This window comes from Heterocephalus glaber, unplaced genomic scaffold (genome assembly GCF_053883595.1).
Source record: "Heterocephalus glaber isolate CG9 unplaced genomic scaffold, H.glaber_assembly_v1.0 deba00000621, whole genome shotgun sequence".
Classification (NCBI taxonomy): domain Eukaryota; kingdom Metazoa; phylum Chordata; class Mammalia; order Rodentia; family Bathyergidae; genus Heterocephalus; species Heterocephalus glaber.
In genome coordinates this window covers 8335066-8361342 of record NW_028258153.1, presented here as the reverse complement: position 1 = coordinate 8361342, position 26277 = coordinate 8335066, and the positions used below count along the sequence as shown (strand labels likewise).

The following is a 26277-nucleotide window of genomic DNA, read 5'->3' as shown; positions in this document are numbered from 1 at the left end:
GGGGTCTGTTTGGACCTTTCCACCCCTGCAGCGGGGTGTACTGGGTGGGGTATCTCCAGCAGCACTCGCCTCTGGATTTGTGGATGGTGGCCTATGTCTCTAAAGGATTATTTGGAGGACGAGGTTCTGGGGAGAGGAAGGGAGCAGGTTTCTGAGTCCAGAAATTGTACTTCGGGTTCTCCTGTGTTGCAGTGGTCACTGAAGGGGCCGTTTCGGGCCAGCCTGGTCCAGCCGGTCCGAACCCCTCGGGACTCACCCAAGGTCATTGTTCCAAGCAGCGCTTCAGCAGCGAGTGATACCCCGAGGATGGCAGGGGTTGGTGTGAGCCCTGAAATCTACCGAAGGTAAGTAAGACTGCCTCTGTGTTTCCTTCCCCAGCAGTTAGCCCAGCGCCGGCCACAAGGGAAGCGCGCAAACTAAGTCCTTTCAAACCGAACTAAGAGAGGAGACAAAAGCACCGGTTCTTCCCCGCTCCCACGCTCGTCCTACCCAAGCTTGCAAGTTATTCTCAGGAGTCCAGGCGCCCAGGCTGGAAAAGCGTGGAGGGACGTGGTCAGAGGGGAGCGGGGCACCGGCGAAGGCGTGCACCGCGCCGGGGTGGGCAAATGGGCGTGTGCGCACGCACGTGCCCGCGTGCAGGAGTGCGGGCGGGGGGGGGGGAGGGGGTGGTCTCCAAAAGGAGGAGGGGAGAAGGCAGGAGGCGGGGAGAAGCAGGCTTTTTAACACCCTGCTGCGGCGGCAGGGGAGGAGAAAGAAGCGAAGGTGGCGGCTCGGGCTCTCGCTGGGCCGTGCCACCTGCCCGCTCGCCCGCCGCTGTAGCGCTCGCCACCGCCAGTATGCTGCCGAGACTAGGCGGCCCTGCGCTGCCGCTGCTCCTGCCCTCGCTGCTGTTGCTGCTGCTGCTGGGCGCGGGCGGTGGTGGCCGCGGGGTGAGGGCCGAGGTGCTGTTCCGCTGCCCGCCCTGCACTGCCGAGCGCCTGGCCGCTTGCGGGCCCCCGCCGGTCGCGTCGCCCGCAGCCGGGCCCCGGGTGGCCGGCGGCACCCGCGCGCCCTGCGCCGAGCTGGTCCGGGAGCCAGGCTGCGGCTGCTGCTCGGTGTGCGCGCGGCTGGAGGGCGAGGCGTGCGGCGTCTACACCCCGCGCTGCGCCCAGGGGATGCGCTGCTACCCCAAGCCGGGCTCCGAGTTGCCCCTTCACGCGCTGGTCCACGGCGAGGGCACTTGCGAAAAGCTCGGGGACGCCGAGTACGGCGCCAACCGGGAGCAGGTTGCAGGTAACGTGGGCAGGGAGCACGAGTTGGGAGAAACTTGGAGGGCAGCGGGGCAGCCCTGCCTGCGGTCGGTCGCTCAGGGGGGAAGGAGTGTTTGGCGGGACCTCAGGAACTGCTGTGGAGAAGGAAGAACGGAGTCCTTGATCAGACTTGGGGAGATTGTTGAGAGGGGGAACCCGAAAGTCAGGCCCCGGGTGGGGGACTGGAGTCCAGGTCGGGACAAATGGGGAGAGGAAAGGCACTCGGGTTACCATAGCCTTCCCCGGGTGGGACGTATCCTCACTTCGATTCTGGAGGGGGTGTTTGCTGGGGAGGAGGGTTAGATCTTTGGGAATAGGAACTTGGAGCGCAGCTGGATTCGATGACCTGCATCGGAGGGTCTTAGTGGGAACGCTGATGGGAGGCCGAGGCCACCGGGTGCTGGTGACACCGGGGACCACGGTGAAATGGGGGTGCGAGGAGGGACGTCGAGGGACCTTTCCTTCTCCTGGGGTTGTGAAGTGAGGGGGAGGACTTGGTGCTTTGTAGGGTGAGTTGGTTAGGAGAACAATTAAAACACGCTACTATTTTACATAGAGAATGAAGAAGGCTCTTTCATCAAGGTAGCATGGTAAACTAAAAGCGCGCGCGGGAGAGGGGGCAGTGGGGGAGGCGAGAGGAGACCCCGGCAGTTGGATCAGTGTAATTTAAGCCGGATCGCCCGCTGCATTCCCAGGTCCCTGGCAGCCTGGTGAGGCGGTTAGGCATCTGGGCCCCAGGTCGGAAGGCTGGAGCAGCCTGGGCGGGGGAAGCGGAGACTCTTAGTGAGCGTTACCCCTCCCCCTCCTGACCCAGGGAACGCTTGCTTCCTATCCGGTAGAATGGGGATCTCGGGGTTCTTTGTTAAGGGAGCCTGACTTTTTTTTTCCAAAAAGCTATGTGAGGGATACCACCAAGCTATAAGGAGTTCACTTTTTTTTTTTTTTTTTTTTTAAATTACAAAAGCTCCTTGCCTCCCTGGTCAGGGAAAAGCTGTAACTGTTTCTTTCCTCCTGCAGACAGTGGTGAAATGTGTCCATTGCTCGCTGCTGTTTAAAAAGCAAGTGAGTCTGACCAAGTTTCTCACTAGGGGAAAAAAGAAAAAAATGCAAACATTTTTGCTTGCTTCTCAGCTTCTTTGTAAGCCCCCCTCCCTTCCTCTGGCCTGCTATTGTTTTGTTCTCTGTTCTCCTTGAGAATGGAATTAAGGGTCAGAGTTGAAATCTTTCTTCTGTTTCTCTGGCACAGTTTGACCTTGAGTACAGAGGTAGGTAGTGCTTCCTTCTAAATGAAACACCTCCGTTTCTTTCTTTTCCCTCCCAGCCTGCCTTGCAATTAACCCTTCCCTTCTGCCACTCTAAGAGAGTATTAATAAAGGGAAAAAGACTTGGGCATCCTCTTCCTGCCCGGCGCCTGTCCCCAGTCCTGCCATTCCGAGGTTTTGTGCGGTTTCTGAGCTGAACTTGGATAAACTAAACATCTTCCTCAGCAGGGTGAACTTTTTCAAAGGCCTCGTGTGATCTGCTTGGATTTTGACTGTTTTAATAAAGTGTGTGGTGTAGTTTCTTCCTTACCATTTTAGTATTTTTTCCACTCTTCATTCGTCTCCCTTTAAGCCTGAAACCCAGCTCTCCTGCTTTCCAGAGGTCCCTGAAGCAGGTTCGGGTCTTCAGCAGGCAACAGATGGGGGAGGGAGATTCTTTCCCAGCCACTTTTCCTTTTCCGGGCGGGGGGCGTTTGGTCAGGGGAGCCCGAGGACAATGGAGTGACTTCATGGGAAGAATGTCACTCCGGATTTTCTGCCCGGTTATGGGGCTCGCGTCCACCAGCTTGCCCCAGCAGCCTTCTCAGTCTTCTCTTCGTGCCCAGACACCTTCCGAATTTTTCTCTTGTGCTCCAGTCTGGGAAGAGAGGACATTAAGCAGAGGTGAGGGGGTGAAGAGTTGAAAGCTGAGTTGATGCTCTTGAAAGAAATGACCAATACTGGGGTGCTTGAATGGCGCCTGAGGGGGAGCAGGGTCAGGGAACCCCCCCACCCCAGAAGCCTGGGCCGGCAGGCGTGCATACAAGGATGGTGGTGAGGGTGGAGGCGCCTGTGCCTGTGGGCCAAGGTCCTGGGCCAGGGCAAGGACTAGGGTCACTGAATGAAGAGTGCTGGTGTGGGAGCTGGGGGTAGGGTGGGGACTGCGTGTGGCCCGACGGAGACCTTGGCCCTGAATGCTGTGCTTTACTCTCCGTCTCCCATCTCCTTCTCCCCCTCCAAAGAATGAGCACCGCCCCCCCCCCCCAGCCTGCATTCCTCTTTGAGCAGGTTCCTTTTGAGAATTTTAAGCATACCCTCTTATTCCAAGGCAGCAAACCCCAGCAGTTCCGGCTTTGCTGTTAGTTCTTTTGTCTTTGTTCCCGGGACTCAGGGGCTGTGTTGCTGGCTTCCTGGGGATGGCAGAGATGCAGGGGGTGGGGGTGGGCACATGGCGGCGGGTTAGAAGTGGGTGATGGTGAGCCTGTATCCTGAGGAAGGGGGGTGACGGGCTGGGACTTGGGTCACAGGAACTGAGGAGTCAGACGGCGGGGTAGGGTAGGGAGGCCTGGTAGAAAAACGAAAGGGGGAGCCTGGGATCTGCCAGAAGTCAAGACTTCAAGTCTGTGGGTAAGGTGGTGGCGTGAGCAGAAGCACCTAGAAATGTGGGGGGCTGGGGGGCCAGGCCGGGCTCTTTCAGAATTCTGGCCTGGCTGGTCCCTCAGTATCTCCCAGCTTCCTTCCCCACTGGGGTCCAATGCAGGGGATTATGCTGAGGGGCGGGCCAGCTGGCCCTCCGCACGTATAAAGGTGCTGTAGAAATGTGCAGTCATTCAAAGGCCCAGGCCGGTGGGCGAGTGAGCAGGGAGGCTCCAAGTCTTCAGCTGTGGGGGGAGAATAGAGGGGGAGAGGCGGGCCTGATTTACAGTGGTTCAGTGCAGCTTCAAAACTAGCGGGGAGAAAGCAAAGGCACTTCTGGCCGCGAGCGCAGCTTTGCATCTTGTCTTGCATAAATTTGCATACCGAGTTCAAAGTCGTAAAACAGACTTGCAGAATGAGTGGGACCCACTGTCACTGACTGTTAACACCACTACCTTCCGCCTCCCCGCCCCCCTGCTGGACAGAACTCCTTGAACCAGCTCTGCTAAGCCGCCTGCCTGAGTCACCCCAGGAATACTTGGAAGGACGGGGTGGGGGGCTGAGGCTGCAGCTCCTGGGCTCTCTCTTGGACACCGAGAGCTCCTTGGTGAAGAGACTAAGCAGGGTTGGGCTCGATGCATCTTGGAGACAGGCCTGTCTCTGCGGGGGTGGGGCAGAGGTGACCAGTGAGGGTGCGGTGGGCGTTCCTCTTTGTGGCTGGGGTAGGCCAGGGCTATTTGTTCAAAGTTTTCCCTTGAAAAGGAGTCTCAGAATAGGTGCAAGAGCCTAGAGGGAAGAAGCCACCTGTTGTGGTAATGAGGGTCATGCGACTATTCTTGGGCAAATTGGACTATTGAGTTTCCTGGCAGGCGAAGGGAAGAGGGAGAGCTAGCACTCCATGCCTCTCATTTTAAGTACAATTTCAGACAAATCATTTTTTTGGGTTAAGGGAGTCATGGAATTTAGTGTTACAAATGTGCCATACAAACTTCTAGCTGGTTCTCAGCACGGCTGTTCTTCTCTACCATAGAAAATGGGACTCGTTGCTCTCAAAACTGATAGTCCTTAGCTCCAGTGGAATGGAGAAGGGGTAAGGATGTTAGTCATACCGAAAGGTGGCCCAGCCTCCTAAAGGGATTGGAGAGCAGAAATCAGCAGGCTTTGCCCTCATTTGGTTTTGTTGTTGGTCCTCACATACTACAACACTTTACCAAGAAAAATAAAAAAAGTTGAGGTTTTGTTTTGTTTTTTGTTTTAAAGGATCATATTCAGGGACTCCATTTCACCTCAGTTTCTCTTCTCCTTTCCCAGCTTCTCTTTCCTCCCCTGCCTACTCCAGCCTATCCTCTCAGTCCCGCTAGACTCTTCTCTTTTCTCTCATACCTTTCCCTTCCCACATCTCTGTCATGCCTGGCCAAACTGGGACACATGGCCACACATCAAGTAAGTGGACAGGGCTCAAGAAGGGTGTGGAAAGTGTACTGACCACAGTCTTCCTCAGATCCAACCCAAAGGAGACCACGCAGATGACTGGAGACTGGGGTGTTAAAGAAACTGAAATCCTTGAAAGAGGAGGCTGGTTCACTGGCTGGGCAGGGACTGGGCTTTGTAGAAAAGGACTTAGTGGGCAGGGGACTGGTGCTTTCCTGCTACAGAGTTTAGTACGAGGCTGCTACTGCTGCACTGAAGGCATGGAAGGGGGGCGGTCACACTTGGGCTTCACCAGGGGAGCTGGGGATCTGGTTGGCAGATGTTCCAGGCTCCTCTGCTTCTCCTTGTTATCTCTGGCCAGCAGCTTCCTGAGGTGGCAGGGAGCCATCAGGAGATGGGCCATCCCATCTGTCCTTATTCCATCGGAACTGACTTCCTTGCCTGCTTCTTCTCCTGTCTTCCTCCCTTCCTGTGAGGACAAGGAGGCTTTGCTGTCTCTATCTCACACGTGTGGACATGGGGTCAGTCAAGGAGCCGAGAGAGAGGCGTGGAGGGCGACCAGCCTGGTTACCTTCCCTCCACATCCCTTTGCCTCCTTAGCTGAGCAAGGGATTGTTTGGGCTTTTGGCAGCAAAAAGCCTTTGAGCAGATTGGCCAGAAGTTGAGTTCTGGCCCCTTGCAATGTTCAGGTGAGGGATCACCACGACTCACCACTACCAGATTTGGGTTACTGTATTTGGTTTTCCTTGATTTCCTTTGCAAGGCCCAAATCCTTGCATTGGGAGACTTAAAGAATGTAAGTGGCTGGCATGCAGCAGTTAGACAAGACAGGCAGAAGGGTCCCAGGGAGTCTCTGGAGAGAAATAGCTGGTAGGCAGCTGCTGGTGTGGAAGCAGTCATTAACCAGGTCCCAGTGAAGACCCTCATGGAACTTCAGTGCTCAAATGCCAGGTTTGGTGAAATAAGGATGATTTTATCTCCTTCATGGTGTACATGTTGGGCCACCCGTGGTCAGAGAAGGTGCCTGGCACTTAGTGGATTCTTAACCTTGGCGGGTGACACCTCCTCTCTGACACTTGGTTAACTGGCCCTTAGAACAAAGGACAAACTGGACAAGTCAAGACAGGCCACTCATCCTGCAAGTTCAGATCCCAGGTGGCTACTACTGTGTTAGTCCCTGGAAGAGAGAAGTTGATTCTCATTGAGCCTCAGTTTCCTTAGCTGTAAATTGATGATACCCACTTCATGGGATTGGTACTCTGAGAGTGTCAAATAGATAAAGAACAGAGCCTAAGTAGTTGGTTTTGGTGATGAGTCACCTGATTTCCATCTTTTCACCTAGAAAGTGGAAACATGCATACCTCCTATGACTCACTTTCACAGGGCTGTAGGGGCACCCTGGGGAAAGGGTAATGAAACCGTGCTTTAACCACAGCATAAATCATCTAGCTGACAATAATTAAATGCTTTGAGGTCATCAGGCTTGGATTTCTTATGGATGGGTTAGGCAGTGAATGCTCTTTGGGACCCAAGTCCTAGAGTCTGAGACTGACCCTTCTTGGGATCACATGTCACATGTAGGTCACATGTTATTTTGTAGTGCCCAGAATAGTGGTAGGAGGGACTGGGGTGGGTAGAGATGGCTCCAGAGCTTTGACACTTGGGTTTTTTGCAAGCTTTGCTGCTTATGGGGAGGTGACAGAGGGTTGAGTCTGACCTTCATCTGGCCAAGCAACCTAGAGGACCGAGCTTTCCAGCTGTTGGGTTTCTAGAGGGCTGATGACTACCTGAGATGCATCTGGGGTAGGAGGAGTAGAGCAGGGGAAGGCCCTTTCTCCATAGGTTCCTTCCAGAGGAAAGGTACCAGGACCCAGGCTTTGGAATAAGAAGGCCAGGTATTGACCCAGGTGACCCTAATGCACTTGGTACATAAGGTGCACTGAAGGGCGGGTAGTGGTCAGAGCCAGGGAAGCATGTTGGAGCCCATGTCCTACTCCAGGTAAAGGGAACTTTCACATTGACCCTTTCTGAGCCTGAGATGCCAGAAAGTTAAACATGGTCCTGGCAAGAAAATTGGGTGTTCTTTCCAAAATGGTGTTTTCTGACAACATCCTCTCCAGAGTTGACCTCACTGCTGAGAAGGGGAGCAGCATCTTGTAGGGGGTAAGGGACGAACACTGGCTTAGGGAGAGCTTTCTGAGCGCTGGAGGCCTTCCTAATGGCACTTGTCCCTCTGCATGGTGGCCTGTGTGCGCACAGTGCCCGGGTGACTGTTCTCAGGTATCACACAGGAGGCAGGGCCTCGGGAAAGCAGAGAAGGTGGATGCTCGAGACTTTGGGGTCACTGTATACTTAGGGTGAAACCAGGACCATGAAGACAAAGCATGGTATCCTCCATCAAAAACTTAGGGTGGGTGTCTCCTGCCAGAGAGAAGGGGAAAAGGAAGGGACAAGCCCAGAGAAGCCGAGTTCCTCAGCTTTTGGAGTACTTCTACCCCCACAGTGAAGAGACTTGTGGGACGTGGGAAGTTTTTTTTCTGGTGGAGAGTGAACGATCCTCCATGGCTCCTAGCACCCCTCTGTCCCATTCTGGCTGCTCCCAAAGCCCGGGAAGATCTGGGCTGGCTCAGGCTTGGTGTCAGTCAAGACTCAGAGGGAGACTGCTCAGAAAGCTGGCTCCCCCAGAAACTAACGCAGTCAACTGGAGTCAGGAACTCCCCCCCGCCCCTTTTTGGCGGTGGGGGACATGGACTTGGAGGCCTTGGAGACTTTCTGGCTGCCAGCCCCACATCTCTTCCTGGCTGTTAGGAAGCAGGGCAGAGTGAGGATTGGGGCGAAGGGGCTGAGGACTGGCAAACCTCCAGTCGCTGGGCAGAGGAATTGGCCCACAAGCCCTGGTGAGTTGGCCCAAATCAAAGCCTGGGGAGGTTTCTAATTAGTGGAGGGGTGTAGGTGTGTCAGCCTGCGCTCAGCAGAGCCAGGGAGTCCCGAGGGGAGGGCGGGAAGGGGGCCCCTGAAGGCCTTGTCAGGGGTGGGGATGCAAGAGGAGCCTGTTCAGTGTGCTCGTCCTGATGCAGAGTTGGAAAGATGGGGACCTTCTAGCTGGAGGGATCCCAATTAGCTTGTGGAGTATAGAGAGTCATTAGCATTAAGTGAAGGGTAAATGATAAAATAATGGTAAGTGCTTTGTTCTAGACATCTTCCCCTTCTACCAAAGGGCCCCTAGGTTGGTTATTTGTCCCCCCCACCCGCCACCTTAGGTCTATTAGTCTCAGGACTCTCCTCACTTGCCAGGGAGAGAAATCAAGGCTTCATTCAGGTTTGAGTGCCAAGGAAGCACAGGTTTCTGGTTTTCATTCCAGTGCTCTGCTCCATCGGACTTATACACGCACAAAAGGAGCGAATTGCATATTGCTTCTTGGAAATGCTCCTTTTCCATGGGAGGCAGTAATTAAGGCATAACTTCTCAAAAATGCTCCTTTTTGCAACTCTCCAGGACGTTTCTCTTAGGTCTATTGTCTTTACTTCTGGATGGAGGTGCCAGGTTGCCTCTGGATGGTGAACTTGCTTTCCAAAGTGCCCGAGGCCAGTAAGAAATGAGAATGGCAATTCCCCTGTGTCCTTCACCCACCCCTTGTGACAGTCTAATATCGGTGGGTGGTTTCCATAGCAACAGCAGCAAGCGGTGTGCCAAGCTGGATAAAGGGGGAGGGGCGGGATGGTTTCCTGGGTCAGAAAGGCTTTTTCGGTCGGGTGGAACCAGCTGGCCTGTGACTGATGGCCTTGGTCCCTGGGACCTACAGGGGTCCTATAGGGCATCGAAAGTGAAGTGCTGGGTTTATAAGGTTTTGGTTTAGTCTTCTCTTAGGTGATACCAGTGACCAGATGCCATTCTGGGTGGTTAAGAGCTATGGAGCTCAACAACTTGTGTTTAGTTCTGGCTCTGGCACTGGCTCCATGACTTTGTACTGTTCACCTCCAACTCTGTGATTCTTTTTATCAAGCATGAGTGCAGATAAGAAATTATCAACCTTGTGATGGCATGATGATAAAACAAAGTTATGCAGTGCAGAAACCAGATAATCAAATGAAGTTATACAAGTTCTAATTCTTTTTTTTCTCCCTAATCTCAGCACAGATCAGGAGAAAGGCAAATGCCTGTTTAAATATATTGTGATTGGTCATTTTAGTTCTGCTAGGGGTGTGGCTATCTGGACAGCTGCCCTTGGCTTTGGGAAGCCTTTAAGGAATCTAAGTCTGGAGTCCATGTTTTTCCAGTGGTAGCCGTAGCCATTGAAGTTGTCCCTTGCTATGGTTCCACCAATAGCTTGATGGCCAACCATGGCCCATTTATACCTCAGAGATGAGGATTCTTGCTCAAGTGTCTGCTGGCTGTCTTTGGTTTGGTTTGCTGCTTCCTAAACCAAGAGAGCATAGCCAAGGAAGGCGACAATGTGATGCAGTATTAGATCAGACACAATCAGTGAACTTTTCGTTGAAGAAAGAAAAAAGCATGGTGACCTATTTAAAGACACTTATTTATATTCAGGACACTTCTTGTGCTGGTTTGAGAGTGTGGCTGACAGGCCTGGACATCTTTGCAGGTTTTAAATTTCTTTTTGCATCCTTTAGGTTCAGTTTGTCAGGTTGGAGTATCTGGGAAGAGTGTTACAGGGATGGAGAAGGGGCTGGGAGAAGGGGAGGGTAGTGGGAGAGGAGTTGGGAGGGTCAGTCTCTATCACTCTCTACAAGATGGCCTGGGGATTGCATCATCAGAACCACACGGTAGGGGTAGTGGGTTGAATATGGGTCTTGGGAAAGGCAAGAGTCCTTCCTGTCCTGCTTCATGCTTCATGTACTCACTGCCTCCCTTTACCCCTATCCATTCTTGCTACTAGAGATGTAAAAGAGAGTCCAGAGAAATGAGACAAAGAAGGAATGTAATAAGTTACTCTAAGGCAGTCCGGAGGCCTTGTACCACCCTGGACATCTAGTAATATGATCCTCTACAGGAGGGGATTTGTGATGCTGTGGATTTAACCTAGGGCTTAGACACAGGCTAGGCGAGTGGTCTGCTACTGAGCTACATCCCCAGATAGGCCTTTTTAAAATTTTATTTTGGAACAAGCTCTCACTAAGTTGGTCAAGTTGGGCTTGAACTTGTGATCCTCCTGCTTCAGCCTCCTGAGTATCTGGGATTATAGGTGTGCACCATTGTGTAAACTTGTAACGCAATTATGTGATTTTCAGTGATTTTTTTCATGATTTCACTGTACAGTGCTGTAGCGTGGACTCTGTAGGTGACTATGGGGTGAGGAACTAAGTCCACCTCCTGTGGCCACCAAGCACAGTCAGTTACCTAAGGAAGTTCCTTGCTTATATATACATTAACTATGCTGCATATTTTACGTGTGGCCCAAGATGATTCCTCTTCACTCAGAGTGGCCCAGGTAAGCCAAAAGTTTGGGCAGTGGGTAGGAGTCTCTTAGCTTGGTCAGCTGTTTTTCTTTTAACCCTGATGGGGTACATGCTTTTAATGCTGGGAGGGGGCAAGAAAAGCTATTAAAAGTTAAATATTACCTAAGAAGAAATTAAGTCAGAAGATATATATTGCAAATAAGTAAGTAGTTCTTTGCTTTTTGACCAAAGCTCTGGAAAGAGCTTGATGTTTGAATTTATTTATTTATTTTTGAGACAGGGTCTGGCTATGTAGTTCAGACTGGTCTTGAACTTACTATAAAGCCCAGGCTGGCCTCAAACTCACACAGATCCTTTTGCCTCAGCCTCCTGATTGCTGGAGTTATAGACATGTGCCACCATTCCTGCCAAGATGTTGATATTTTAAATAATGAGGTCCCTTCATTGTGATTATGGACCGGAAGTAAGAGAATCAAGTTTGATAGGAGTCTGCTTCAGTCTTGGAAATGGAAATATCTTCCTTCCCGAAAAGCAAATGTACACCCTCCCTTCCTGTCCTTTGGTTCAGTATAATTTTTAAAAGCTCAATAGAGACTAAGACTAGGGGCTGACGGTGTAGCTCAGTAGCAGAGTACTTGCCTAACATGCATGAGACTCTGGATTTGATCCCCAGTAGCACAAGAAAAGACAAAAGAAGCTAAGACTAAGTTTGTACCTCCAAGAAGCTTCCAGCTTTCAGAGAAGAAAGGGAAATCACAGACCTTCTCACTGCCCTTTGCTGGAGGACCAGGCTAAAGTGTTGGGAAGAAGTGGAGTCGAATTACAAGCGTGTTTTGTCCAGCAGTCCATTCACTGAATCCACCAAGTGGCCTCTGGATACCTGGAGACCCCACTGTCCATCCTCCTTCCTCCTCAAAAGCTTCTTCCTAAACTGTAGAAGACAAAGTTTGTGCAATTTTTCCTCAGCTGCAGTTTGTTAATTGTTTTTGTTCTTCCTCATGAAACTGTTGAATGACTTCTAACCTCCATCTCTTTAGCCTAAAGCTGTTTCTTCTCTTGACTTCAGGGAGACAGAACAGCTGTCTCCTTTCTATTGGGTGTTACTGGCCCTTGGACACCTCCAACTCTCCGTACCCCACGGTGCCTCTCGCCCCACCTTTGGGCTGTGCCAGGGTGAGCTTGTCTCTTAGTTTTCCATTCTCTGGCCTGTGCCATTTGATTCCCTCATTGTACCTTCTTAATTTGTTGACCTTCTCCTGCTATTTTAGGTCTTCCTCCTGATTCATTTCCTAGTTCTTTATGGCACAGGGAAATGACAAGGAGCCCATGACACAGCCCTGACTGGTGAGCAAAGGACTTTGGTTGAAATTAGCCAAAGAAAGTGGTGTTGAAGTGTGTCACGTCACTGTGGGGAGGTGGGTTGTCTTGCAGCCAGTAGGACTCTGGGGGCTCTCAAGGGTTACTGATAGCTTGCTTCAGCCGGAAGGCAAGAGATGGGTAGTGTGAGAAGTGATTATTTACTTACTTATTGATTGATTGATTGCTGAGGATTGAACCCAGGACCTCATGTGTGCTAAGTAAGCATTCTGCTGCCACTGAGCTACATCCTCAGCCTAGTCATCTAAGTTTAAAAATGTAGAAGACTACTAAGAACAACATAATAATACTAGCCTATCACCCAGAACTGCATGTGGTTAATATTTTGTCTACTAGCATGCAGTATTTAATATTTATCTTTCTTAGCTAAATGGATTTTTGTACATATATATGTTGGATGACTAGAATGCATATCTGTACATATATATATGATGGGTGGTCAGTATTGGTCAAGTTTTCTTTGAAAAATGTATATAAAACATTTCATTTTCCCTGTTAATATTAGGTTTTTGAAATCTTATTGACAAAGACGGGAGAGCTGGTCTTTTTAAATACTGCATATCATTCCACTAGATTTCCCTGTAGATTGTAGTTATCCATTCACTCATTGAAAGGCTATCAGGTTGCTGATAGGTGGTTGCAACTACAAATAATTTCTGTGCATCTGTTCTTGTGCACATGTAGAGACAAGTAGAATTGTGGAGTCAGGTGCATTCTTCCTGTTCCCATAACCCCTGGTCCAACTCTGCACCGGTGCCCACTCAACTCACTCAGACCATCAGCAGCTAGGTCACCCTGCCAGTTCCCAGAGGGCCTGAATGGAGCCCACAGAGAAATGTTCAGGACCCATGGGAAGGAGTGAAAGCTGATCGTGTTGTTTGCCATCTTGATATCAGTTTCCCTGGCTCTTCAAGGACAGCTTGGCTCGAAGAGCCTCAAAGGACCTTGGCTGAATTTGAGCATGTTTTTGTTTTTTCAAGCTGTCTGCCTCAGCCCTGACCCTCCCCAGGTCCTTGCGATTCCAGGAATGACCCTGATGTTTATAAAGCAGTCCTTTAGAGTGTGCACAGGCAGGGAGGCTCTGGAGAGGCTCTGCTATTTCTGCTCACTCAGGGGGAGCCCAAGATGAGATGGTGATGTGAGGGCATGCTCTAGAAATCTCCATGATGCCCAGCCGAGAAGGGCCCTTCTGTGTATGTCTGACATTTGTTACAGACCTGTGAGCCAATGGGTAGAAAGAGCTTATGCTTATGAGCGTACTGTGAGAAGTATGTATGTGAGCCCCTATCCCTGCTCTCGCTGAAGATCAAACCCAGAGCTTCCGCACATTGGGTAAACAAATGCTCTGCTACCACTGAGCAACATCCCCAACCCCAGGCCATACGTCTCAGAAAAAAAGAAAAAATGAAGCACTATTCTCCCCTTACCAAGTTCTTCATGAAACCCAGGGAGAAGAGGGAATCATAAAGAATTGCAGGTCTTGGAAATGCTGGAGCTTGAAGGATCTTGTTCAAAATACAAGTTCCTTAGCCTTTACCCAGGCTAGCTGTTTCTGAATCTCTGGGGGTGGAACCCAGGACTATTATTAGCAAGCTCTTGAGATGATTTCTGGTGGACAGCTTTGTTTGAAAACCACTGACCTGCACTAACCCCTGAAACCTCAAAGGAGGACCCTGAAGCCTAACCCAGCTCAACACCCTGCCTGGCATCACTCAAATACCTGGGATAGTAAAGTCAGGGCTCAGGCTGGGGATCTTGGTCCTTGGCACTCTGGCCAGTGCTGGTCTTCCTGTCATGCCAGAATTACTTGACTCAGGCTTGAATGTAAGAATTGGTGTACCAAGGAGATCCACTCTATCAAGAATTCAGGCGGAGAGAGGATTCTGTGGCTGTGTTGTTGATGCTGTGCCCTCCTCTCATTTTCTGAGGCTTTCTTGCACTTTCCAAGGAAGGTGGCATAGCTTATTTGCCTGTCGACTCGACAGTCTTCTGAGCTCTTCACTACTCAGCTAGGTGGTAGGCCTGTGGGAGCCATAGGATGAGGAGCCTAGGAGGGTTGTGGATCAGTTACATTCACAGAGCCATTTCCTCCCACAAGAGGGACTCAGAGAGGGTGACTGGTCTATTGGCCTATCAGGAGTTCTCGTAGTTCTTTCCAAGGAAGGGTCAGAGGGTGGGAAAAGTAGGAAGGGAGCTTGGAATGAAGCTAGATGTCTCCAGGGGATCGATGAGTTTATCAACTGGGAGAAGGTCGTTAAGTTGGAATGTGTTCTGGGGGCCAGTGTACACCGCGAAAGACACTCCTGCGCACCATTCAGAATTCTAGCACAAGAGGCCAGTGCTGACTCTTGCCTCTGACCTTTTGAAAAAAAAGATGGAGGAAGACACATAAACAGTGTCACTCACCCAGAGAGACTAAAGTCTTCAGGTTAAAATTTAGCTACAAAAAAATAACAAACAGAACCCCCCTTCTAACTCCCTTTGTACCTGCAGCATGACCCACATGATTAGTCCCAGCCTGTGGATGGCTGTATTATGGAACATTGTAGCCACGTAGATAGAGTTTGGAGATTACAATCCGCCATGCAAAGGAACTAGCTTTGAATTCTGTTTTCTTCAACAAAATCCATTTCCTGTGTGTGTTGAAAAGTTTATCCTTGCAGACATAGCATTATTCGCCACGGCCCTCCCCTTCTTCCCTCTTTCTCTCTTCCCCTAAAATTTGAAAATAAAGTTAATTTAGATGAATCCGATCTTATCCAGAGACTCCCATCAAATGTCAGAGAGCTGTAATATTTAGCAACATAAAAAACTTAAACACCTGGGCTGGGGATGTGTCTCAGTGGTAGAAAGTGTGCTTCACACTTGCAAGGTCCTGGGTTTGATCCTGAGAACTGAGGGGGAGGGGAGCAAAACCAAAACAGAACAAAACAAACCGCCACAAAATCTATCCCAAACTTGCACCTGAGGCATGGCTCCCTTTAAAAAAAAAAAATTAAAGGGCTGAGGGTATTAGCTCAGTGGTAGAGTGCTTACCTAGCATACATGAGGCTCTGAGTTCAATTCCCAGCCCTGAAAGAAAAAAGAACATTTAAACTATCAACAGTATTAGGCTTCAGAAGACATCCAAACAGACAGTGTTGAAGAACTTACTTACAACTCATTTTTTTTTTTTTTTGATACATTTGACCATTCTACAGATTAGGCACCACTGCCCTTCTACCTACTTACATTTATCAACTCAAGAAATAGATTACTCGCCCATTTCTTCTAAAGCTTGATTTTGCTCACAATGAGTTTGAATTAAGATCAAATTGTGTACTATTTAAATAGTAGCTATCGTTTAAGCAGGATTAGCCCCATTTTTCAGCTTGAAAAAGTTTAGAGCTCAGAAAGGTGAAAAGATTTGGCCAAAATGATGGGTGAGTGATAAATAGCAAAGATGGAACTCAGAGCACTTGACTGCTAGTGTTCTTTGCCCATTTGAGGCTGTTAATGAATTGTTCACTGCCATGGATATTAGTGGAGAAGTTGTCTGGGGAGGGGCAGTAGGGTGATGGATAGATAGTATATATTCGTTTGCACAAGATATGTCAAGGTTAAGCACATTTTGGGAGGAATTAACAAAGAAGGAGACTTGTGAGTTCTCTGCCTAGCCAGCGTCCAACCAGAGGAAAGCAGGCAGCATTCATCCCTCTGGCCCAGTAAGCAGAAAGCAGTTCTTGCAAGGGCCTGGAATGTCATTACCTGTTGAAGAAGGTAAATCCACTGGAGATGGTGGAAGTTCCAGGGCAGGATTAGATCATCTCTCGGATGCCCAGCTCTTAGATTTCAAGATAATCATAAGATACAATGAGAAGGCTGGAAAATGGTTAGGATTTCTTCAGAATACATACAGAAAAGGCAGAGAGACACATTGAGCTATTAGGCAGATGTGTGATGCTTTGGGAAAAAGGTATTTTCTTAACCAGGACTAGATAAGGACCAATGCTATACATCCCAAGCCAGGGAGACTAGGAGATTGCTTTTAGATTCTTGGGGGCTATTTTCTTAAGATTGCTTTAAGGTCTCCCACAGATTGGGAATCACAAAAAGTGGAGCATCGAGGTCAGGAAATGGCACTAGGAGAAATGAGACTGTTGAAACGGATTTGACACATTGAGTAAGGCCACTGATGCCATTGGAAAAAAAGGGATATGCCAAAGTGAAGTTTGGGAACCAGAACATTAATGCATAGATGTAATATAAAGCTCTTTCTCCTGGGGTGTCAGCCAGCTGGCCTCCTGGCTAGGTTAGTAAGAGTGAGTCAAAGGACAGTGAGCAGCCACACACACCTTTGATAATGGCAGCAGGGAGTATTTGCTCCTGCAGATCCAGATGGCAGTCCTGAGACTCAGGTTTGTCATCTCTCCAGTGGGACATTGGATCCATTTCTTCTCATATCTAAATGTCTGAGATAGGAGTAAGTGGCAACAACTAGGGCAGGGATGAGAGAAGCCCTGTTCTTCCACCCTTCACTTGGTGGCACTAGGATTGTCTGTTCTGTTGTCTCCTACTTCTCTGGGAAGAGCTTGAGCTTCCATATATAATCGTGAAAGGCCCTGCTTCAGTGTGGACCCATTTCCTAGTTGCTACATAGGAGGGAAGAGCTAATGCTTACCAGTCCATAAATAGAAGCCTTGAATTCTCTTCGGGAGCCTTGGAGATCCCTATCAGTCACGTCTAAGCCTGAAGCCTTGTACAATGATGCCATTTGGTTTGCTAAGAACTAACACTCACTCTCCCTCCCCCACATTTCTTCTTTCTCTTGTTTTACTGGGGATTGAACCCAGGGCCTCCACACCATCCTACATCCCCAACACTTCCAAATTTTTTATCTTGAAGGAGGCTTTTGCTCAGTCACTGAAGTGCCCAGGCTGGCCTCAAGCTTGTGATCTTCCTGCTTCAGCCTCCCAGACTGCTGGAATTACAGGCATGGGCCACTATGCCTGGCCCAAGAATTGTTTCTTATAGTGACCTCTGTACTGTGGCCTGCAGAGCTGCATACATAAGTGGTCGCTTAATAAATATTATTCTGGAGCTCTCTTAGGCAGAAAAAAGTACAACTTGGTATTTTTGTTCTGAGGGAAAATTCCATCTCTAGCTGGAGTTCCACATCTGGAATGTGTTTTTGAAAATTGCTCCTGTTGCCTCTTTGAGAACGTATGGGAGGAACTTGGTAGCTTGTGATGGTGCCCTTATCTGAGACTGAGGCGCAAGGCAGTGGGTGTGGGTGTGGGTGTGGGTGGGTGTGAAGCAGCTGAGAGTAACCCCAGGTGTTCCTATAGTCTCAAGCCCTCACTGCCCATGCAGGCAGCATCTCTTGGGGTTTTCCCAGCAGCCCACTGGAGCTGGTGCCATTTGTCCTCTTTGTACAGATGAGCAATTGAGGCAAAGAGAGCTCAACTAACTTACCTAGGGTTGAAAAGCCAAGTAGAAAAGCTAGAATTCAGACTTAGGCATTAGACTTGGGGTCTTGCATCCTTGAACCTCTTTAGCCGAGAATAGCAACACGGCATGGACGCTTTACTCACCCTACAATCCTTCCTCATCTCTACTCAGTGAAAATCTCTCTTCCTTGGGCTTTGGCTTTTAGATGTGACAGCCATTGGACTTGGGTCCCAAAGCCTGTTCCAGTGACAGAAATGGATGCTGCGTGGTCTCTAGAAGAGCCTGCGTCAGCAAACCAGCCCATTGATTTCCTCATCATGTTGGCATGTTTGTTGTTGTTGGTGAGATGGATAAAGGAATGGAAAGAAACATACCCTTGAATCCAGGTGGTCTCTATGGGGGTAGACAAGTTGACCTTCACCTCAGAGAAGTCAGGGACATCTCAGGACAGAAAGCCAACCCTGTCCTTCTATCTCCTGGCTCCTGGGACCTGGAACCAGGGTCCCATTATGACCTTCATGGGCCCTAGACATTTTTGGGGGCCCCTTCCATAAAAGCATTTTAAAGTCACATTACACACTTAAAATCACATGGTTTTATGAATGCAAGTATACAGTATTATATATTAATACTTTTTAACTTAAAGTTTGTTTTTGTTTTGATTTTAAAATAAATTAAAACAGTATCTAGGCCTCTGAGCCCTGACCTGCTGTGTCTGATGGGCAGGTTGGTCCTGCCTGCAGCCTGAGGCCTGAGCGCACACACTGCTCTCTGTGCCCCTCTCCTCAAATATGTTTCCAAAGTCGGCAGAGGGTATTTGGATCATTTAATGTTGGGGTCACCTTGAAAACTCAGTCAGGGGATGCTTCTTTGGCTGCTGTCTGTGGTACAAGCCCTGGCAGGGCTTAGGGAAGTGGGGAGAGCACGCTGAGTGCTCTGCTATGCCCAGGGACGACTCCTGCACCTTATCCCAGGAACTATGGACTGGTGTAGCTGGGATGGAGGGTACTGGAGGATCTTGGCTGTTGCAGGAGAATATAGTAGAGCTAAATCAGCTTTTTGTAGAGTCTAGAGCCACTTCAGCTATGGTTCTGAAAGTGCCAGGCCTTCGGATAACCACTGACTCCAGAACAGAGATTCTCAGTCTAGGCTTGAGTTTTCTTCCCAGGCACATTTGGCGGTGAGGACAGTTTGGGTTGTCCACCGAGAGAGAGTGCTACTGATATTAGGTGGTAGAGGCCGGGGATGCTGTTCAATGTCCTATAATGCACAGGACTGTCCCCTGTGACAAAGCATTATCTGGTCCAACTGTTGTGCTGTGGTTGAGAAACCTTGATCCCAAAGGACGTTTCAGGCACCAGATTTGGGTGGATGGAGCCTTCCTGGAAGCTCTGTGGTGATACTGACCATGAGCTACCTTTGCTGCTTCAGTCAGGCTTCATGCAATTATAGCAATTGTAGAGACTGGCCATCTTAACTCAAGCCTCAGAGTGGACAGACAGCTTCTTCCCAAAAAAGGTCAGAGTCAGCTTCTGAGAATCACAGTCTTCCTGGCTGCAGTGTGGAAGGTTCCAGAAGTGGTGGTGTTGTGTTGCACCAGCAGATTGCACAGAGCCCTCATCTTTACCATGCAAGCAGAACATAGTCTCTAGCCTGGAAGTGGAGTGGAGGTCTCCAGAAATTCCTCCTGCCTCTGTTGGTAGGAAGCCAGCTGAGGAGGGCACTGTGAGCAGGGGAGGGATGATACCAAGGGAGATCTTGAGGACAAAGCGCTTGGGCAAGGACAGGTCAAAGTTCCTATTTTGTCTTTTTCACTTTGCTCCTGGATGGCTGAGAAGGTCCAGTGCGCCTGGGGCCTTCATTAGCCACCTGTTCTCTTCTGTGTGGGAGAGGCAGGAAACTTGCCATCCAAGTCTAGGCGCAGAGAAGCACCTCCCCGCTTTATAATATCCCAAGATCATCACCAATTCAATATAATTCTTGCTTTGGGCTGTAAAACATGGAAGTCTTCAGGGGTCCTGGATGGGTGTGGATTTATTTGCCATGCACAAAGTGTCCCTAGAGTTCTTATGTTTGGTTTTTAATGCCTGTCTTTTCCCCTTTCCTTTGATACTTCCTATCACTGTCTATGTAAGTTTCTGCTTTTAATTTTATTGATTTGATTTTATTTTGTGATGACCTTGGATGCCAGACATCCAGAGGCCAGGCTTACTGGCACAGTAGTGTTGTGAGCCCTCAAGGTTCTTCCTTGGTTTTCAGTGGAAAAAGATTCAGTGACAGCCATTTTGATGCTCAGCATCTTGCTTTCCTTTGCTTCCTGGTTGCTGGTCAGGTTCTCCATTGCTGAGGGGGCAGATAATGGGAAATCATCATCATCATCATCATCATCATCATCATCATCATCATCATCATCATCATCAAAATGATTACCACCAGCAGCACAGATAGAGAGTTTTCGTTCCAAGTTGTCTTTTTTTTTGGTACCAGGGATCGAACTCGGGACCTTGCACTTACGAGGCAAGTGCTGGAACCACTGAGCTAAATCCCCAGACACTCCAAGTGGTCTTTTAACTGCTTTACCTACAACATTCTCTCAGTAGTTATGTGAAGAAGGAACTATTACTATGAAACCATTTCCGGTGAAGAAAATATGCAGAGAATCTCAGCTTCTAGAGAAAGTGGCAGTTAGGATTTAACCTGAGTACGCATCCTTCAGCCGGCAATGATGCCCTGGAGGCTGGTGTAGCCTGTGAGAACCCAACCAGGTGTCAAACTTAGTTGGAAGGGGAGGGGAGGAAAGGGACAATCTCTGTTGAATACTGCTACATAAGGCATGGAAGAAGAGCCCTGTCCCTTAGCCCAATGGCCATGGTTCACAACTTGCACTACAGCTCTCCTTGTACAGTAAGTGCTGGTCCTTTCCACCATATAACACCGCTCAGGAGAGGGACCCTGGAGTCTACCACCATGTACCTGAATTCAGAAGGGACCACCATGTACTGGGTGCTTCGCCTCAAGCCCATGTGTAGACACACTGAGAGCCATTCTGTTTTGTGATTGGGACTGTTAAGTTTTTGAAGGTGCAATAAAGTAGAAGAGGAAAATGCATGATTTGATGAAAAACATCCCCTTTGCATCCAGCATCATGCTGGAATCTGCTGTCGTTCCATGGTTCTGGGCAGTGGAGTGTGGGGCTCTGTTCACCCTGCTCTGCATGCATCTACAAGGGGCCGCTCTGGGCTGTTTGACACCTTGCTCTTATAGAGCATGCTGGGACTTGTCTCTCTGGTTATAACTTGATCATATGATCCATTCCTCTCATCACGCCCTGGCTGGACTCAGGAAGGGACTGTGGTATCTGGGGGCTCTCTGAAGGTCCCCTCCACCAGGGCTGGGCACACACTAGGTTTAAGAAGGTCTAAAGAGACGGGATGGATGCTTCTCAGACATCTTGATGAGGATTCATGCCCTGGGATAAGCAGTACTTAGGACTCTCAGTGTAGTGGGGATGGAGTTTGATAAACAGATGCTGTAGATTTGGACACAGAAGAGTCAGTTGAGTAGTGACCCAGCAGCCTAGGACCAAAGCACTATGGGGACTTCTTGGTATGGGCAAATAAAGAGTGAATGAGTGGAGTGCTGCAGATCAGTTTTGGCTGGCTGTGCGGCTTTCTACCTTCCCGTCCCTTGCCAGGCACGCCATGGCTCAGTCATCTTTGTGGCACTAAAAAACAAAAACAAAAAACCCCAAACTTAATCTACACCTTTTAGACCATAAATGAAGGAATTAAATTTGGCTTGAGTGGTGGCTGAATCTGGGAGGCACTGATGGATTCCAGAAAGGACCCAATCCATCCCACATTGAGGGCCTTGCAGAGGCATCAGCCTTCTGTGCTCCTCCGCTCTGCCCGGCTTTATAGGATGGAGGCAGAATAGCGGTTTCCCTGTCATTTTCCTGAGTACACAGCCTGGGTTCAGATCTTGGACCCATCAGTTAGCAGGCTTGTGATTTGAGCAAGTGATTGGGCCCTGTGACCCTCCTCTTTTTGTCTGGAACAGTTGGGGGAGTTGGAGAAGTCCTCACTTAAGAGCTCCTATGAAACTGAAATGGGTAATCTGTGTAAACTGCTGAGTGTGGGCTCTGGCTCACAGTGGGCACTCATTAGATGTTTGTCGCCTCATCCTTGTCACCAGTCGTCTCCATCCTCCCCAGCATCAGGAGTCCAAGGGAGCCCATCTCCCGGGGAGCAGGGCCTGAAGCTCTTCTTCCTCTCTGCAGACAATGGTGATGACCACTCTGAGGGAAGCCTGGGCGAGAACCATGTAGATGGAACCATGAACATGTTGGGAGGTGGAGGCAGTGCTGGCCGGAAACCACTCAAGTCAGGCATGAAGGAGCTGGCTGTCTTCCGGGAGAAAGTCACCGAGCAGCACCGGCAGATGGGCAAAGGTGGAAAACACCACCTCGGCCTGGAAGAGCCCAAGAAGCTTCGGCCACCACCTGCCAGGGTCAGTGGGGTCAGATGTAGTTGTAGGTGGGCACAGAAGGGGATCTCACAGTTGGGACGGCCACCCTACTATAGCCCATGTGCAACCTACAGGTAACATACTTCTGTTCCTAGTGCTGCCACCAACATATTCAGTAGCCTGTAGGCTGATCAGTACCTAAGGCTATGAAATGCACTGGACGTAGGGTTTCTTGAGGTCTCTTCCTTCTAAAACTTCTGTATTTCCTTTTGGCTTTGGGACAGCCAAAGAAAATGGATCTCAGAAAGGAAGAGGAAGCTTGCTCATCCTTGTGATATGCTCCCCTCATTGAGCTGTCCTGTCCCCCTTTTCTTTCCCCAGCTAAGCTTTGCTGTCTTGAGTCTTGGCCTGGGTTGGTTTAATGGCAGGGAATGGAGCTCGGGCTCTGCCATGTAGACACTCCAGAGACAGCCATTGAATTCAGTATTTGCAGGTAGAGTCCATTTTGAATCATAAAGGCCATTGTCACAGATGGAAAAAAGGACTTTCTTTAGGGGTGGGTTAGACTCAGTGAGGTCACAGGGTTGGTTGTCACTGGACATAGTTACTAGCCATGTGGCCTTGGGAAAGTCCCTTCCCCCTGGATGTAATGCTTTCTGAGACTGCATCTGGTGCCAGTGTTTTGTGGGACACTTATTCTTACTTCAAGTGTCCCTTCGCGCAGACCCCCTGCCAGCAGGAATTGGACCAGGTCCTGGAGCGAATCTCCACCATGCGACTTCCAGATGATCGGGGCCCTCTGGAGCACCTCTACTCCTTGCACATCCCCAACTGTGACAAGCATGGCCTGTACAACCTCAAACAGGTGAGTGCAGGTACCAACCTGGGCCAGAGCAGCTTCCTCCTCAGCCCCAGGCTCTGGAATGCCTGGCTCCTGCCTCACCCACCTATAATCCTCTGAGGTTTGAGAGCTGAGCAGAGACCAGGCTTCTGTAACCATGGGGATGGCAGTGCCAGTTGCCAGGCCAGTGAGAGTGGGGCTTCCCTTCCTGGCCTCAGGCAGGTCAGGGTGACTCCACTCCTAGCCACCTGTGAGTGATGCTTGGTATCCAGTTTGGGAGGGAGGGAGCCTCCTGGAGAAGAGCCCTTGAATCAGTGATGGCGAACCTTTCAATGACAAAAAACAGCCCACTGCAGCACACATGCCATAGGTTCATCACCACTGCCTAAACCAAGCATTAAATCACCTGAAGCCAATTCCTAAGCCCACCCCCAGAGACTGGCATTCAGTGTGGCAGGTGGGGATCAGGAACTTGCATTTCTAACAAGCTCCATCAGGACATCATCATCAGAATCACCAGTTGAAACCGCTGGCCAAGTTGCCTCTCTGGTTTTCAGATACCTCCGGGAAGTGAGAATTGGGGATAGAGAAATACCATTGAGAACATTTCTAAAAATGATACTAGAACATGTTTCTAACTAAGTGTTCTGGGGAAAGTTAAAGAAGTTTAACCCTAGGAGCCTTTTGCCCTCAGCTCCTTTCTGTTCATATGCATCGATGCAGGCGCTGGAACCACTGAGCTAAATCCCAGGCCCCATATGCATTTTAATGATCAGTGTGCATATGCAGTATTTTCCCATAGCCATAGATTTTGTAGCGATTAAGTGTCGATCATTCATATTTTACTTGCCCCACCCCTCACTTCCTCCACCTTGTCCTTTGTAGAGGGAGAAGCATGCATGTATGCCTTTCTCATGGGAGAGGAGTGTGGTTTCCAGGCTGTCATTCTGTTTGCAAGCAGAGGCTCTCAGCCTTGGGTGCACACTGAGGATGTCTGTAAGCTTTACAAATGTGGATCCAGGGTTCACCCCTAGAGATTTGAATTTTGTAGGTCTGGAGTTCTTTCTTGGTGTCAGGATTTTAAAATGCTCCCTAGGAAGTTGGATGTGATGTGGCCCGTAAACCCAGAACGCTTGGAGGATGAGGCAGGAGGATTGAAAGTTTGAGCCCAGTTTGGATAACTTAGCAAGACTCAGATGAGGTCATTGGCTTACTTTGGGGGAGTAGATATACAAACTGTTTAAATGCTAGACTGATGTTCAGAAGAACATTATGGCTGTGATCTGAAATGCCCCTCACAAGGCTTCTTGTGTTGAAGGCTTTGTTGCCTTCAAAAAGGACCGGGGATATAATTCAATGTAAAATTCCTGGGTTTAATGCCCAGTACTGCAAAAATGAATGAATGAATGAAGGAAGGAAGCACCTCAGGTGATCCTGATGGCAGTCAGCATTGACCTAAAAGATGGATATGTGAAGCCAACAGGTGGGGTAGTGTTAATCCCTTGGGGGGGTCTCACTCTCCCACCTCCTTCACTTGCAGACGTTTAGCTTTTCGTCATTGTGAAAAAACACCTGAGATAATCATTCTAAAGGAGGGAAGACCCATTTTTTCTCATGACTTTGGAGGAATCAGTACTTGCTTGGCTGATTTCATTGCTAAGGGCCTGCAGTGAGGTGGACTGTCATGGCAGAAGGGCATAGTGGGGCAGGGTTGCCAGGAAGCAGAGCAGGAGTGAGGACCAGAGGGAGGACCGGGCCTCAGGGACCAGATAATAGTCCCCATTCACACCTGCACGATCCATTCTGTTCAACTTGGCTGCACCTCCTGTTTCCATCACCTCCCAATAGTGCCAACAAACTATGATCTCATAAGTGCATTAAAAGTTAGAACCCTTGGTCGGGGATTTAGCTCAGTGGTTCTGGCACCTGCCTCACAATCGCAAGGTCCAGAGTTTGATCCCTGGTACCAAAAAAAGAAAAAGTTGGAACCCTCATAATCCAATCGCTTTAAAAAGCCCACCAGCTGCCAACCAAGCATTCAACCTAGCTTTGTGGGGACCATATTAGGTGACCATAGATAACATGCAACATTAGCATGAAAACAATTTGTTTGTCTACCCTCCAAATGTAAGTCAATGACTTCATTTGGAGCTCGGAAGAAATAGTGATCTCTTCTAAAGAAAAAACGGGCTGTCTGCTGTAACTTATGGGTAGCTAAAGCAATTTGCAATAATAACTAGTTAGCTTATGGAGAGGGGCAGGGAGTCCTAGAATGGGAATGCTTGGATTTGGATTTCAGCTCTGCTTCTTACTAGCTGTGTGACCTTGGGCAAGTTATTTAATGAGTCTGGGCCTCAGTTTCATCATCCCTAAAGTGGGAATAATAATGGTACCTAATTCACAAGGTGGTTGTGAGAATCGTGTGAATGTATGTGTTAAATATAAACGGACTGGTCGGTGTGTATATTGCTAACGCAGTACCTAGCACATTCTTTATTCTCACATGTGATTTTCTCCTTGTACTGTGACTAAACTCCAGTATACCAGGTCCCTCAGCTGATAGGATCTCCTAAGGGTAGGATCAGAGTCCTTTTGTCTTTGGGTATTTCCAACAGCCTTATTGACAGGCATTGTCCCTGCAGCTGCAGCATAAGCATCACTTTGGAGCTTGTTAGCCATGAAGAAGTTGAGGTCCATCTCAGACCTACTGAATGGGAATCTGCATTTTTAACCAGATTCCCAGTGCATATTCGAGGTTGAGAAGGGCCATCCTACAGCATGAGCTCAGTGTATGTTCTGCCAGCCCCTGGTGGAGAGAAGGAGGGATAGCTGGTGGCTGTGGGGCGTCCTTCAATTCAGATTATCCTCTCTCCACAGTGCAAGATGTCTCTGAACGGGCAGCGTGGGGAGTGCTGGTGTGTGAACCCCAACACCGGGAAGCTGATCCAAGGAGCCCCCACCATCCGGGGGGACCCAGAGTGCCATCTCTTCTACAATGAGCAGCAGGAGGCTGGCGGGGTGCAGGCTCAGCAGGTGCAGTAAACCGCAGCCAGCCGGTGCCTGGCCCCCCAGCCCTGCAAACGCCGGCAGAAACCCAGAGTGCTTGGGTGGTGGGTGTGGAGGATTTCCTAGGAGTTTCCACACATGTATTTATATTTGGAGAGAGACCAGCACCGAGCTCGGCACCGCCCCCTGCCTTCCCCCTCCCCAGCTGGAGATGCCCACACCCCTGCTTCCTGCTTCCCTGGGGAAGAAGGGGGTTGCACTGGGGGGGGCCGGGTAAAGGTTTGGGGGGGGGGATAAAAGAAATTTTTATTTTTGAACCCCACGTCTCTTTTGCTTAAGATTAAAGGAAGGAAAAATAAAA

At 49.4% G+C, this 26277-nt stretch overlaps 1 protein-coding gene and 1 long non-coding RNA gene across 3 annotated transcripts; one reads left to right on the top strand and one right to left on the bottom strand.

Annotated features, from left to right (window-relative positions):
- The first annotated feature begins 734 nt into the window (after window positions 1-734).
- Window positions 735-26277, top strand: Igfbp2 (insulin like growth factor binding protein 2). Its single transcript, XM_004864615.3, has 4 exons — window positions 735-1272; window positions 21882-22111; window positions 22794-22934; window positions 25788-26277. Exons 1-4 carry the CDS (start codon window positions 837-839, stop codon window positions 25950-25952), a joined length of 972 nt encoding a protein of 323 aa, XP_004864672.1. The 5' UTR covers window positions 735-836; the 3' UTR covers window positions 25953-26277.
- On the bottom strand, window positions 2041-3799 carry LOC147829337 (uncharacterized). 2 transcript variants are annotated; one of them, XR_015449167.1, is made up of 3 exons: window positions 3625-3799; window positions 2862-3188; window positions 2041-2373 (listed from the first exon to the last, which is right to left on the bottom strand). It is a non-coding gene; the product is annotated as an uncharacterized LOC147829337 (long non-coding RNA). The 2 variants fall into 2 exon arrangements; XR_015449166.1 differs by lacking the exon at window positions 2041-2373 and having other exon boundaries at window positions 2813-3188.